This window comes from Marmota flaviventris, chromosome 5 (assembly GCF_047511675.1).
Source record: "Marmota flaviventris isolate mMarFla1 chromosome 5, mMarFla1.hap1, whole genome shotgun sequence".
NCBI classification, from domain to species: domain Eukaryota; kingdom Metazoa; phylum Chordata; class Mammalia; order Rodentia; family Sciuridae; genus Marmota; species Marmota flaviventris.
Window position 1 is genome coordinate 101851647 of NC_092502.1, and position 15747 is coordinate 101867393.

Below are 15747 nucleotides of genomic sequence, written 5' to 3' on the forward strand. Positions count from 1 at the left end.
ACAACTGTGAGCACTAAGCCTAACCTCTTCATAAACAATGGTGGTAACATGAAAATATAAAATGATTCATACGCTACTATCTTCCAGAGCACAAGTCAACAGCAGGTAGTAGAGCAGCTTACCTCAGGCTAACAGACTCACATCAGAGCTTTTTGGAGAATTGCTGAAAAAATTTATCTTCATTCAAAAGAGAAAAACAAATTATTATCAGGTATTTATTCTCCTGGCTAATAGGAAGCAGTGCCTGAGCTAGTGCACAGGTCTGGTCAAAAAAAGGCCCAAGTAATATTTGCTGAGAATTAAACTGTCAACATATCTTTGAAAATGCAAGAAGTACTCAAAAGAACAAACATGTATTGGGGGGATAACACACACATACACAAAACCTGTGAGAATTCAAAGAAGACTATCAAGACTATTGCTGAAAATGGAAGCTAACTAGAGAGCCAGAGAAACAATGGAAAGTGCACACACATAACATTCTAAAATGGAAGGGGAAAAAAAATATATGAGACAAAATGTGTAAACAGCCTGGCACTCCTATGAGTTGATGAAATCATAATATTACTACCTTATCTTTTCTTATTTTAGGTTATTTTCTAAAGGGGGGGGGAAACTTTTATCTTGCCTTATGCCATTAATAAATAATATTGAATATTATTTATTGGTAGATATAAATGTTTAGATTAAGATGATGAAGATGATGATGATGACAAAAACAAATAGGCAGATGAAATGCAGCATTTAGGGACTTGGTACCTGTTAAAAGTTAATGAACTGCCACTCCAGAAACTGAATGCTTCCTTTCCAGACTGGTAGTATTAATTGTGAGAGTGGAACAAAAAGAAGAGAAACCAAGCCTTGGGATGTCCCACCTAAGCCAGATAATTCAACACTAGGTCCTTGCCTTAAGAAAATAAAGAAGTTTATCTTTGTCACAATCCAATTGTTTTTAAGATATATTCAATTACTGGAGGAAAACATGTCAGGTTAATACTCACCTTTATTAATAGTCTCATAGCAGATTACACACACTCTTGCTTCCTTTTCTAGATACTGCAGTTTACACTTCCTATTACAACAGACACCACAAAATACCTAGGAAGAATAAAACACCCTATTTGTTTTTGTTTCAAGAATATATTATATCTACTAGGGACAGGGACAAGGGAGGCCCAAAATCTAATTAACCAATATCCATTTTTCCTATTTGATAATTCATTTTTCTAATCATCATAATTCTAAATAGAATTAGTTACCTTAAATGAAACTTCTGATTTATAACCATATTTCTGATGAGGAAAATGCCTTTAAATCAACTGTTAATTAGAAAGGGAACAAAAACTTCTTCAATGAATAAGTTTATCATTTGAAAAGCTTTTTGTAGTTCTTTGTTTAAAATTTTTATAAGTAGAACATTATTTTGCTAAAAATGAATAGGGTGATCTGAGACCAACACAATATAGGAAAATGTCAAATTAAAAAATGCTGTATTACTTCTAAGACAAGTTTTTAGACAATCTCTTTATCCTCTGTTGTAAAACAGAACACAAATGAAGTCAGTTTCAGTATTCTGAACCTTGGGTAAGCCAATTTGCCTCAGTGTTTCCCTGGGCATCAGTCACAACACTAGCTACAAAGTGGTCTTGAAATTTAGTATTTAAGGACACAGGTGGATCTGACGGAATTTGGAACATATGATGTGTCAATATGAGAAAGGTAAGGACAGTATTCTTAAGTTTCACTAAACTTAGTAATAAGAGTTCCTCATTTCCCAGAATGTAATGAATGCCCATGACAATGTACCATTTGTTCAACTATCAAGCAATCTATAAAATGGCAGGTGTTTTACATATTTCCATAATTGGGAGGTGAAAAACACTGATTTTAAACTAACTCAAGCATGGAGTCACCAGTTAATTAATCTTTTCTGTCATTACATTTCATTTAAAATGTCCCCAAACAATAAAAGACTTGGACTGGGGATATAGCTCAGTGGCAGAATGTTTGACTATCATTAATGAGGCCAAAGACAAAGATTTTTATAACTTACTTTCCCACATGCTCTGCAATGATGTCGCCGTTTTGTAAAAGTAAATTTCACTTGGCAATTCATACAGTTTGGAGCTTCTGAATCAGGAATCCAAGTGGGTTGTTTCTGGCCCAAAACCAAGCCTTCTTTGCAAGTGTTTTCAGGTAGAGAATCTTCATTTGCAGCTATAAAACTAGATCTACCTTCAAAATTACTTTCTATATCAATATAATTAGAGTTGAAATTAACCTGAGGATCAGTTGTAGAATCTATAGTACCAGTATTTGGAGCAATCGTATTTGCTATGCTAGGTTCACTTTCTGGTATATTTGGAACATCTGGCTTGTTCAGTTCCTTTGAACTCTTTATTCTTGATGGAAGGTTAAGCAATTGCTTAGGTCTAGCTCCCCCAACATGAATAGATTGACTGTTGGTATCAGAGACTGGTAATTCATTCATCACCTCAGTCTTACTGATAGGTAACCCTTGTTCAATTGGAATTGTGCCTTTTTCCCCTATAGAAAAGCCACCATTTTCTCTTGTATTTTGTTTATCAACTGCTTCACATATCAAGTTACTGCCATCACTTTTCCCAGTAGCTCCTGCTTCGGCATTGAAATATATATCACTGGCATTTCCATTATCTAAGCCTTTTACATCTATCTGATTCATTTGAAATTTTAAATCACTTACATTTTCTTCAAAAGATTTTATGTTAGTGGTCTGAAGATACTGTTCTGTCAGAAAGGCATCAAGTTCAGCATCACTAATTAGTGCACCACTTTTCATGCCTTCATCAATATTAAAGTAATCTAAATCTTGCCCATCCATATCATTGCTTGAAAAAGCGAAACCTTCGCAACGATCAGGAGACTCTAGGGCATGAGCACCAGAAAGCTCCATTTGAGATTCAGCAGCTATGGAAGAATTGGTGTTTTCGGGGTAATCCAAAGATTCAACTCTGATTACCATCTGCTCAGATTCTACCTTTCCATCCTCCCTCTTTTCATTTACTGGCTGAAGAAGTATGGTTTTACATTTTTCCTTTTTCAAAAGATCAGTCACCCTGAATGGTTCCCCATCTAGAACAACACTCTTTTGCGTTTCTTCGTGCATAGTCGCTGCATCTTGTATATGGTCTTTAGGTTCATTCTGAGGTAAAGAATCACCATGTGCTTTACTGTCAATTAATGATCCACACAAAGACCCAGACAATGAAAGACAGGATAATGAAGAATGTACACCTTCTCTTGAAACATGTAAAGTTGAAGAGGAATCTTGGATTATATCATTATTATCTGTAAGGTCTAAGTTTTTTGAGTCTATTTTTCTACATTGTTTTATAAACATAGCAGTTTTATCTTCCTGAAAGGAAAAGTCAGGTAATTTGAAATTTTCATCTCTTAAATTTGAGTCATTTAAGCATAAATCTTCATTTTTTAGAAAACTTTTGCAAGGCAAACCACTGGTACTACCTCCTTCTTTTAAACATTCTGTGGCAGTTATGGCTGCCATATCTATCTCCTCTTTTACTAAATAGTCATCATCTTTTAATAATTCACATGGCAGACTCTTGTGTTGCAGGTTATCTTTGGCATCAAACATTTTGGAACTTTGGTGAGTCAAAGCAGGTGACATGTTAAAATCAACAATTGGTTCTAACTGACTAGAGATATTTTTATCCTTTAAATTTTCTGTTTCGCTGTATTTACAAGAATCTGAAAGAACTGTATCTACTTTACCCAATTCTTTGGTTCCACCAGTTTCTCTATTTTGTAATTCAGAGCTGATATTATTCTGTTCTTCTCTGACAGTATCACTAGCATGGTCTGTTGAGGAAACACACAGAGTATCTGAAACTGAAGATGAATCCGATTCAGTCAAAAAATGTGCACTAGACTTATTATCATCTGGCAATAATTTTTTAATATCTTCTTCACTATTAGTTGCATGAACTAAGTTACCCATATCACTTATTAAGTCACAGACAGGTTTACTACATCGTCTCATGTGTAAAGGCTGGGTTTCATCTGAAGTACTACCGTCCACAGAAGAAAGAAGATCAAGTCCTGTTAAATTTTTTTCATTTTGCATACAAGTTAGTCCCTCAAGAGTTTTTCCATTCAAGGAAAGCTCATTTACTTCATGGCATGTTTCTGACGAGGCACAACTACTAATGCAATGTTGGTCCTTTGGCAGCAGTGAAGTTAGCTGGGAAGAAGCCAACTCTGAAGAAACTGAACAATAGTTAGAATCATATGCATTTTTTGCATCTTGAAGATAATCTTCTTCATCTAATCAAAAATAGAAACACAAAGTTATTCAGGAGGCCCTAATCAAATAAATATTATAAAGATTGTTTTTAAAGACTCCTAAATGGAATAAACTTTTTATTTAGCTTTCAAGTACTTTCTGGTTTTTTTCTTTTGAATATAAATGTCATAAGGTGACAGAAATTCCACTTAATAATTCAGCTGCATTATAAAAACCAGACTAAGAAAAAGCTGAAAAACAATTTAACTTCTTTATTCTGCCCTCCAATTTCCTGGTCTTAATTCTGAGGAAAATATCATCTTTCACAGTCATGAAATCTCTATTTATATAGCACTTTAAAGCTGCTCTTAGCTTGCTTATATGCTGATTTTTCTTATAGCTAAACTTGTATCTGCAAAGAAACTTCTAGTTTTCTTCCATTCCGACTATTGGCTCCATTCTGTATTAGAATAAACTAATATGTTATAATGAAACAAGTAAACTTTTTATGGAAAAAAACAATGAGACTAAAATTGAAATCAAATTTTGCTGCGAGGACTTTATATCTGAAATGACTGAATTACAAAAATTTAAAAATTCCAATAGTGGCAAAAATGGAAAAACAACAAACCTGGGTTCTGTTCAAAATCATCAAGGAGTTTGTCCAAGTCACTGACAGCTGCTTTAAAATAACTGTCCATCCTACCTGTAGACTTATTCAGAATTTAATTCTTGTATATCTAGAAAATAAACAAGTACATTTCATTTAATTTTCTAATATATAAATATTATTCCATCTATTCTATCACATGAAACATGAAATATAAACAAAAATATAATTTCACAATAATCCTTTGAGGAATTTACCCTTTAGGTGGAAAAAATGGTCTCCATATAAAAATGACATGAGCCAGGCCCAATGGCACATGCCTGCAATCCCAGCTGCTCATGAGACTGAGGCAGAAGGATCACAAGTTCCAGGCCAGCCTGAGAAAATTAGTAAGACCCTGTTTCAAAATAAAATTTTAAAAAGGAGTAATAGGTTAGTAATAGTAATGGGTTAGTGCCCTAACAACCCTCCAATGAGTGGGATTGTAGCTCAGTTGATGAGGCCCTGAGTTTAAAACCCAGGACCACCAAAAGAAAAAAAAATAACATGGATATGAAAACCAACTCGTACAATATACAACATGTACAACATAACATTGTACACATAGCTATTATGCATTTTAAAACACTTATCTAAATAATTCACAGGTCAAAGAATTCACAATGAAAACTAATACTTAGAAATACTGCATATCAAATAATACACTACATACAGAGATAAAAAAATAGTCCATAGAAAACTAAAAAGTCAGTTTGTGAAAAGATGAATGAAGTGCATGAACCTCTGATCTAAGTCATAAATTCCACCAAATAAGCCTGAGACACTTTGCAGGAATCTATAAATAACTAATGAGATAATACAAAAGAATAAAGAAGCCAAGTCAAAGGGGTTCTCACTGGCTTAAATTGAACATCAAACTGAACAACTTAACATTAAATTAATGAAGACCACAAAGGACTGAAAACAAATCAGACAAAAAAAAAAATAACAATACTAACATAAAAAACACAGCACTCATTGGAGGGCTGTTAGGGTAGGTAACCCATTACTATTATTCTACTAACCTATTACCCTGAAAGTTAACAAAGGAAAAGAAGAATTTTTTCTGACCTTTATTTACAAAATATACTTTAGGATAATAAAATACTTTCTGAGGAAAAGTTGTTTAGACAAGAATTCCAGTTCAGAGCAGAAGAATATTAAAAAAAAATTTTAAATCATCTATTCATGGTCCCTAAGCAATGGCTATCATGAATGTTAAAACCATTAGAGAAAAAGGTTGATGGAGAACTTGAAACTGCTGAGATCATTATGGTTAACATATCTGAATTCAAAGATCAATTTCACCACCAATAAATATGGAAGAGCACATCATATAGAATATATTCCTGTCTAAAGATCTGACACTGAATCTAATCAAACTTTTAGAACTAATTGCATGTTCGCAGGAAATTCAAGCTGAGAAAGAAAAATTAAATGACATAAAAAGAAAGCAATCAGCTTGCTGGGCATGGTGACATACACCTGTAATCCCAGCAAATTGCGAGGCTGAGGTAGGAAGCTGGGGCAGGAGAACTACAAGCTTAAGACCAGTCTCAGCAACTTAGCTAGGTCATATGTAATTTAGCAAGACCCTTTCTCAAAATAAAAAATAAAAAGGCTGGGGATGTAGCTCAGTGGTAAAATGCCTGAGTTAAATTCCCAGTACCAAAAAAGAAAAAGAAAGAAAGAAAATCAGCTAAATTAATCCAGAAGGTGAAATACTTTATTTTTCATATTTTAAAATATATTTGGGATTTTTTTATGTATGTGGTACTGGTGACTGAACCAAGAGGCCTCTACCACTAAGCCATATCCTATGCCCTTTGATTTATTTTTGAGACAGAGTCTAAGTTACTGAGGATTTCCTCAAACTTGCAATCCTTCTGCCTCTCCCTCCTGAGTTGCTGATCATAGGTTTGCACCACTGCACCTGGCTAAGGCAGAACACTTTACAGCAAAGTTTTTCAAATTGTCCATGATGAATGTTGTTGTTCTTTACATTTCCAAGCTGCTGCAAACTGTTACTCTTGTAACACAAGAAAATTCAACAAATTTTGAATAATAAATACAAACAAAAGGATATAGTTAATTAAACACATGGGAGGTTGCCTGGAGCGGAGAACAGCAGTGGGAAATGACAGACAAGAGACAAGAATTGAGAGAGCTTTACAAGAACCAGTTATGATTGAGTCCTGTGCACTAAGGACACTCGTGGTCTAGAAAGAGACTTGAAATGTGGGTTAAAAAGATTAGACAGAGTTTAAGAGAATGAAATGAACTGAAAGAACTTTTTGAAGAAATTACCTGAAACACTTTATAAGAGCTAAGGAAGAGATAAAATGAAAAACAAGTTAAAAGACATAGATGAACTGGTAAAGATTGAGCTTAGCATACATGAGGCCCCGAGTACAATTCCAGAATTAAAAAAAAAAAAAAATCGAGAGCATGGAAAAACTAACTTTATTAGAAGACTGTAAGAGAAATTTTTCCAGAATTGATGAAAACTCAACAGAACAGATACAGGTAATACATTGAACCAAACAACATAAGTAAAGAGAAATCTACACTTGGACACTACAGTAAACTAGTGAACCTCCAAGGTATAGCAGCCAGGGAGAAAAAATCAATTTCAAAGGAACAATAATATGAGGACAACAAATTTAAAGCAACAGGGACACTTCAAAAGTATTTTCAATAACAATGATATCATACCTTAATTCAATAAAGCATATTATTTGTTTCCATTTTTAAAACTGTGGTTATTCTGTACATACAGAAGAGTTAACAAAACACAGAGACCAAGCCAATTAAAGGGATTTGGAGGAAGAGAGAATGCAGGAAGCCGAGTAATAATTCAAGGAATATTCTCAGAGAAGAGAAAATACAATGCAACTATGAAACAAACAGGAAGCCATAAATAAGGAACATATGGAGAACAAAAAGTGATCAAGGAAATTGACAGCAGAAATCTTAAAATGTAAGAAAGGCTTGCTGGGTGTACTGGCACAATCTGTAATTCCAGTAACTCAGGAGACTGAGGATTGCATGTTTGAGGTCATCCTCTGCAATTTGTGAGGTCCCATCTCAAAATAACATTGAAAAGGGATGGGGATATACCTCAGTGGTAGAAAACTTGCCTAGCATGTGGGAAATTCTAAGTTCAATCCTCAGTACTGGGTGGGGGAAGGAAAGAGAAACTTTTGGGTTTGTAGTGAAAGCAGTGCTTAAAGAGACATTAATAGCAATAAATGAATATATTTTTAAAAGAATTAAAACCTGAAATCAATAATCTAATCATCCACTCTGGAAACTAGGAAAAAATAAATAAAAGGAGTCAGGTGCAGCGGTACAATCCTATAATCCCAGTGACACTGGAGGTTGAGGCAGGGAATCACAAGTTTGAAGCCTCGGCAACATAGCGAGGGCCTAAGCAGCTCAGTGAGACCTTGTCTCAAAATTAAAAAATAAAAAAAACTGGAGATGTAACTAAGTGGTTAAAGCATCCCTGGGTTCAATCCCCAGTATTTAAACAAAACAAAACAAAAAACAACAGAAATTTCAGCCAAAAAAACAGCAGAAGATAAAAATAAATACAAAAATCAATGAAATTAAAAACAGTATACAGGAAAGCAGTAAGTTAACAGAGAAAACCAATAAAACCAAAACCTTGTTCTCTAAAACGATCAATAAAATTGATACACTAAGATCAAGAAAAAAGAGAAACAAACTATTAACATCAGAAATAAGAGTATATTTATCATTACTGAAGCCATAGACATTAAAAGGAAAATAAAGAATTATATGAACAACTCTATGCTCATAAACTTGATAATTTAAATAAAATGGATCAATTTCTCAAAAGCACACTTAAAGATAACTCCCAAACCCATGTCTATTTTTAAAAATTAATAATTAATGACCTTCCATAAAATAAATCATCAGGTCCAGATGGATCCATTGGAGAATTTTACTAAACATTTAAGGAAAAAAAATATACTAATTCTCAGTAATTTCTTCCAGAAAAAAAGAATCAAAAGGAACACTTCCAAATTCACTCTATAAGACAGCATTACCCTAAAATCAAAACCAAATAATGATGTCACAAGAAAGGAAAGTTATAGACCAATTTTGCTCATTAACATAGATGCACAAATACTCAACAAAATATTAGAAAATTGTATCTAACAATGTATACAAAGAATTACATAACATGACCAAATAGGATTATTCAGTTATACAAGGTTGATCCAACATTTGAAAATTAATCATTGTAATCTACTATATCAGCAAATTATCATATAATCATATCAACTGATGCAAAAAGAAAAAAAAAACTTAAAAAAAAAAAAAAAACCAGCACCTGTTCATGATAAAAACTCTCAACCAGGCCGGGTACAGTGGCACATGCCTGAAATCCCCAAGCGACTCAGGAGGCTGAGACAGGAGGATGCAGAGTTAAGGCAGCTTTAGCAAAAGCGAGGCTAAGTAACTTAGTGAGACACTGTCTCGAAATAAAATACAAAAAAGGGCTGGGGATATGGCTCAGTAGGCAAGTGCCTCTGAGTTCAATCCCCAGTACCCAAACAACCACAATAAAAACTCTCTCAACCAACTGTGGAGTAGAGAACTTCTTCATGTGGATGATCAATATTTACAAGATACCTACAGTTAACTGGATATTTAATTATAAAAACCTGCTTTCCCTCAAAGACTGGGAAAAAGACTTCTCTCACCTCTCTAATTCAACATAATACTAAAAGCCCTAGCTATTGTAATAAGAAATAAAAGCATACTGTTTGGAAAGAAGTAAAACTGAACGTGCATCTCTATATAGTAATGTACAACTAAGAATTGAAGTGCCTAAAAAGATAATAATATAATCCAACAAGTTGTAAAAGATATGGCAATGCAAATACTGTACATTGAGAACTTTTAACATGAAATCTTATTAAACTATATATATTTCCCAAATATATATTCAATCAATCAAAATGTACTTTTTGAGTCAGTAATCTACCACATATAATAAAAGACACAAAATAAATGTAAGATATGCTTCTTGTTTTAAAGAAGTTTATTTAAATAAAGTGTACACATGATAAACTTGTTGGGGCAACAGTTTTACTCACTGAGCCATTTATATACTCTAAGATTATATAATAATTTATGATTATTCAAAAAATTGGTAACAATGTGAAAAATTAATCAGAAAACAGACCAAAAATAAGGAAACTCATTAAAAATGGTAAGGCAAGAAACATGAGGAACTGAACTGAGTGCAGTGAGGATGAAAAAGGAAAGAGAAAAGTGTACAGAATGAGAACTTTTGAAGAGTGAAAACAGGGCAGAAGGTTAGGAATGCTGTCAGGTTTCCATTATGGGTGACTGCACCGATGGTGGAACCACTGAAGATGACAGGCAATACTAGAGGAACAGGATTAAGGGTGCCGCAGTCTGGCTGGGCACAATCAGAAGCCACTTGTCAAAAGAAACTAACTTTATTTTTAGAACCAAACACGCCAAACAAACAGCCTCTCAGGAAAAACCCCTCAGAGCCCAACTGCCACCATCGGCTTTTCACAAGCCTCTCTCTCCCCCCACAAGCTTCTCTCCACCTCCCACAATCCTCCTGCTCTTGAGGCCGATTGGCTGGGTCACGTGGGCAGAGCCAAAAAGTCCCCCAATGAGCAGCTCCGTGGTCTGAAAGGGCAGGGAAACAGTCCAATGAGCATCACCGCAGAGGAGCCAATCAGCTAGATGTTGCTGGGGCCGAGGAGCCAATCAGCTAGATGTTGCTGGGGCCGCTGTGAGCCAATCATCAGCCGGCAGCTGGATTGCTGGCAGCTGGAAGTTTGCTGGGGCCCCTTCGGCTGTGGCTCTCAACATCTCCCCCTCTCTGTTTAAACAACAAGCATGTGGCTTAGGGACCGTGCCTGTTAGGCAGTCCAATTCAACATATGGTCCTTACCCGTCATCGGATGAACTGACCTCTAGGCGTCAGCCTCCTGTCTTAGGTTGGTACCACTGCAATTGGATCATACCCGTCACTGACTACCGGTCCAGCATACAGCTATACTTGTGGATAGGCCTTTGCACCAGTGGGGGGGTGAGGTTCTTTGCCTCACCTCTGTTGGCCCCCAAATTTTAGACCATCACTAGTAGAGGAGGATGCAAAATGCCATGACATTAAGCCAATTGAGGGCTCCTTTGAAAAATTGTACCACCGGTGACATCATCAGCAAAAATACCCCAACACTACCACAAGTCGCTGCACCAACAGATAGTTCAAAATGCATACAGGTGAGCTCACAATGTGTCCAGGCAAGTTCTGCAAGCAGTTCAGTGATGGCTATTGTAGAAGGTGTAGATTGGTTTTATCTTTGACTTCACCAGCACTGGGATGAAGATAGGAATTCTGGCAATAATGGCTAAAGAAAAAATTATGTAACATTACAGAAGGCACTAAAAGAAAACAATTTTCTTAACAATTTACATTATCTTTAAGAGAATTATTAAATATAATGAAAAGGAAAGGTGAAAGTAAACAAACAGATCTGTTAACCTTCTTTTTTGTTTACATATTAAAACAATCCTCAACAGTTGTTTACCCAATATAAATTAAACCATATAAATCACGTGAAAAAAAAAAAATATTTGGATCCATTTTATCATGAGCGCTCATCATATATGATATATGGACATTCAAACATATAACACAAAACACAAGTGTGCACACATAACATAATACATACAACACATAACATTATAGTAAAGGCCTTATAACTTTTTACAGGTGAAATCTCCATTGCAATGTTTAAAAACTCTATAGTCAAAAAATAGAACTGATCAGCAAAACATTAACCTAGGTCTGTATGAGCTCAAAAAACAAAATAGAACTTCATGATATGGCAAAGGGCAATAATAAAATAGATATTGAAAAAAGCATCCTGGTTCTGTTGCAGATGTAAGAATAGCCAAACTGGAGTTTTGGATATCAGTTGTTATGGATTTGAGCCAAATCATCTTCTTTTTGGTCTGTAGAAATCGCTTTAGTTAATCTTTCTGGAATCCAAATCGGCTGCTGTTCTCCCTGTGGAAACACATAAACAGACCCCCGACTCCAGACAATCACTGGGTCAGGACCTTGGTTAATCTCTCTGGAATCCAAATCGGCTGCTGTTCTCCCTGTGGAAACACACAAACAGACCCCCGACTCCAGACAATTACTGGGTCAGGACCTTTCCATTGTCCTGTTAGAATATCCTTCCAAAGTACCTTGGGCTTATGTACATTTTTTGGACACATATGCCTTTCCGCAGCACTAAGTCCTGATGAATCCAAATTTAAAAAGTTTAGAGTAAAAAGGGTTATTTTAAGTTTATCTTTGGGGAATATATACCCCTTCCCAATTCCTTCTTTTTGCTTTAATAAGTACATTTTAATAGTTTGATGAGCTCTTTCAACTATGCCTTGTCCCTGTGGATTGTATGGGATTCCTGTTATATGAGTAATGCCAAATGTTGAGCAAAATTGTTTAAAAGAGGTAGAAGTATAACCAGGGGCATTATCTGTTTTTAACTGTTTTGGAACACCCACAGTGGCAAAATTTTGTAAGCAATGAGCTATAACATCTTTAGTTTTTTCTCCGGCATGAAGGGAGCCCATCAAAAATCCAGAAGAAGTATCAACTGTAACATGCAAACATTTTAATTTTCCAAATTCTGGCAAGTGTGTGACGTCCATCTGCCAAATATGGTTAGGTATCAATCCTCTAGGATTGACTCCAAGATTAACTTGTGGTAAAAAGGTCACACAATTTTGACATTGTTTTATTATTTGTCTAGCTTGTTCCTTAGTTATTTTAAAACGCTTTTGTAAAGTATTAGCATTGACATGGAACTTTGTATGAAAATTTATAGCTTCTTCTAGTGTAGAGAAAATATGTATGTCATGTGTAGTTTTATCTGCTAAATCATTGCCCAAACTAAGGGCTCCAGGCAATCCTGTATGTGCCCTGATATGTCCTATAAAGAATGGATCTTTTCTGTCCCAGATTAGACTTTGTATAGTGGAAAGCAAAGAGAAAACAGTAGAAGAAGGGGAAATCCTACCAGCATCTTCAAGAGATACTATAGCATTAACTACATACTGACTATCAGAAAATAAATTAAATACAGAATCTTTAAACATCACAAAAGCTTGTAAAACTGCATTAAGCTCTACCTTTTGAGCTGATTGTTTGGGTACTAAAAATGTAAAAGTTTGATCAGGGGTAACTACTGCTGCTGTACCATTATTTGACCCATCAGTGAATATATTTGGAGCATTCATGATAGGTGTTTTTCTTGTCATTTTTGGAAAAATTACAGGATGCAATGACCAAAAAGACAATAAAGGATTAGATGGTAAGTGGTTATCAAAAGAAACATTAGATTTGCACATGATTATTGCCCAAGTATTTAACTCATTAGCTAACTCATCAATTTGATTCATAGTATATGGAGTAATAATTTTATTGGGAGAAATTCCAAACACTCCCTTTGCTGCTTTTATTCCTTTGAGTATTAATTGTCCTACAGCCTCAGGATACCTAGTAAGAATAGTGTTAGGAGAATAAGATAAATGTATCCATAATAATGGACCTTCTTGCCAAAATACTCCTGTAGGAATATTTTTTGTTGGTAGTACAATAAATAATAAAGGCAAACTTATATCAATTCTATCCAAATGCATATTTTCCATATATGTTTCAATGATTTTTAATGCCTTTCTTGCTTCAGGCGTTAACATTCGGGGTGAATTTGGATCTGATGGACCTTTTAGGATATCAAATAAAGGTCCCAACTCTCCTGTTGGTATACCTAAATAAGGCCTTATCCAATTTATGTCTCCTAATAACTTTTGAAAGTCATTAAGTGATTTGAGTTGATCTACTCGTATTTGAATTTTTGGTGGACGGACCATGGTTGAGGATAATAGAACTCCTAAATAATTAATTGGAAAATTTAATTGTACTTTATCTATTGCTATCTCTAGATTATAATTTTTTAATAAGTTTGTAAGTGTGGCATAACATTCTAGCAATGTGTTTTTATCTTTGTGTGCTAATAATACATCATCCATATAGTGAAATATTTGTAGTTCAGAATTTTGATTTCTAAGTGGCTGGATTGCTTTGTTAACATAAATTTGACACATAGTTGGGCTGTTAGCCATCCCTTGAGGGAGTACTTTCCATTCATATCTCTGATCAGGACCTTCATGATTCAGTGCAGGGATAGTAAATGCAAAACGTGGACTATCCTCAGGATGAATTGGAATTGAAAAAAAACAATCTTTAATATCTATAACTAAAACATACCAGGTTTTTGGCAAAGCAGACAACTGAGGAATCCCTGATTGAGCAGGTCCCATAATAACCATCTCATTATTAATGGCTCTTAAATCTTGCAATAATCTCCATTTACCAGATTTCTTTTTGATGACAAAAATGGGAGTATTATGGGGAGATACAGAAGGTTGTATATGTCCTTCTGCTAATTGTTGTTTGACCAGGTCATGGGCTGCTTGTATCTTTTCTTTAGTCAGGGGCCACTGAGGAACCCATACTGGTCTTTCTGATTTCCAAGTAATTTTTATTGTCTCAGTGGCCCTTTCTGAAAATCCAACCCATGTCTGTCTGTTCCTTGATCTATTTGTATTGGTGCTGCTATACCTTGTTCTTGTTTTTCTAATCTTTTTCCTTTCCTAAAACCTTGTCTAGTCATAATAGTGGGTGCATTTTGGTTGATGTTATTTGTTAATGTCAAACCTAATTGATCTAGGACATCTCGTCCCCATAAATTTACGGGAAGATGATCCAATACATATGGCTGTATAGTTCCTTCACATCCTTCAGGATCCTTCCAATCTAATACCATTGCACTTCTATGGGGATTAGTCGCCACTCCTAGGCCTCGAAGCGTTTGAGTGGCTTGTTGTAATGGCCAATGTTTTGGCCATTCTTGACGAGAGATGATGCTAAGGTCTGCACCTGTATCCAGTAGCCCATTAAATTCATGTCCTTGAATATTTAGTTTTAGCATGGGGCGAGAATCTAAATTTAAAGAAAGCATAGCCCAATCTACACCTGTGGAACCTAATCCCTTGGAACCTCTTTCTACAGTACGACTGGAAAATTTATCATGTAGGCTGGGTATTATTAGTAACTGTGCTATTCTATCTCCTGGTGAAATTACTGATATACCCTTTGGAGAACTGGCTATAATTTTTATTTCACCTTCATAATCGGGATCAATTACCCCAGGACTTATCATAAGTCCTTTTAGAGTAGAAGAGCTGCGTCCCAATAATAAGCCTACTGTTCCTTTGGGAAGAGGTCCTTTCACCCCTGTGGGAATGATTTGAACTCCCATCTCTGGAGTTAGTACTGCTCTGGCGGAGGCGCAGATGTCCAACCCTGCGCTCCCTCTGGTTTGTCTGATGAGGGATCTGATGGACAATGTGTCCTGGGCACTACCCTGATGGGGTTGCTGGGTTCCTCCAGTGCTCCGTATATTTGTGGTTTTGGGCCCCGGAGCATTGGGCCCCCTTGTCCATTTTTTGGCAATGGAGCCTGATGCCTTTCTCCACGATATCGTGGATAAACACCTGGTCCTTGTTCGTTTTTTGATAATGGAGTACCCTCTATGGTGGTTTGAGAACGGCATTCATTAGCCCAATGTCTCCCTCTACGGCATCGTGGGCAAATACCTGGTATTCTACTCCTTGGATACCTAGTTTTGTTAAACCCTCCTCCAATGGGGCAATT

The 15747-nt window shown here is 35.6% G+C and overlaps 1 protein-coding gene across 3 annotated transcripts in view; it reads right to left on the minus strand.

Annotated features, from left to right (window-relative positions):
• Zfyve16 (zinc finger FYVE-type containing 16) overlaps positions 1-15747 on the minus strand; it is a 49121-nt gene that overhangs the window by 27434 nt on the left and 5940 nt on the right. For all 3 annotated transcript variants that reach the window (XM_071612458.1, XM_071612459.1, XM_071612457.1), the window contains exons 2-4: positions 4917-5025; positions 2054-4326; positions 1002-1098 (exon numbers count right to left, since the gene is read on the minus strand). In XM_071612458.1, coding sequence (XP_071468559.1) covers positions 1002-1098; positions 2054-4326; positions 4917-4986 — 2440 coding nt within the window. In that variant the 5' untranslated portion in view covers positions 4987-5025. The remainder of the gene's footprint in view (positions 1-1001; positions 1099-2053; positions 4327-4916; positions 5026-15747) is intronic.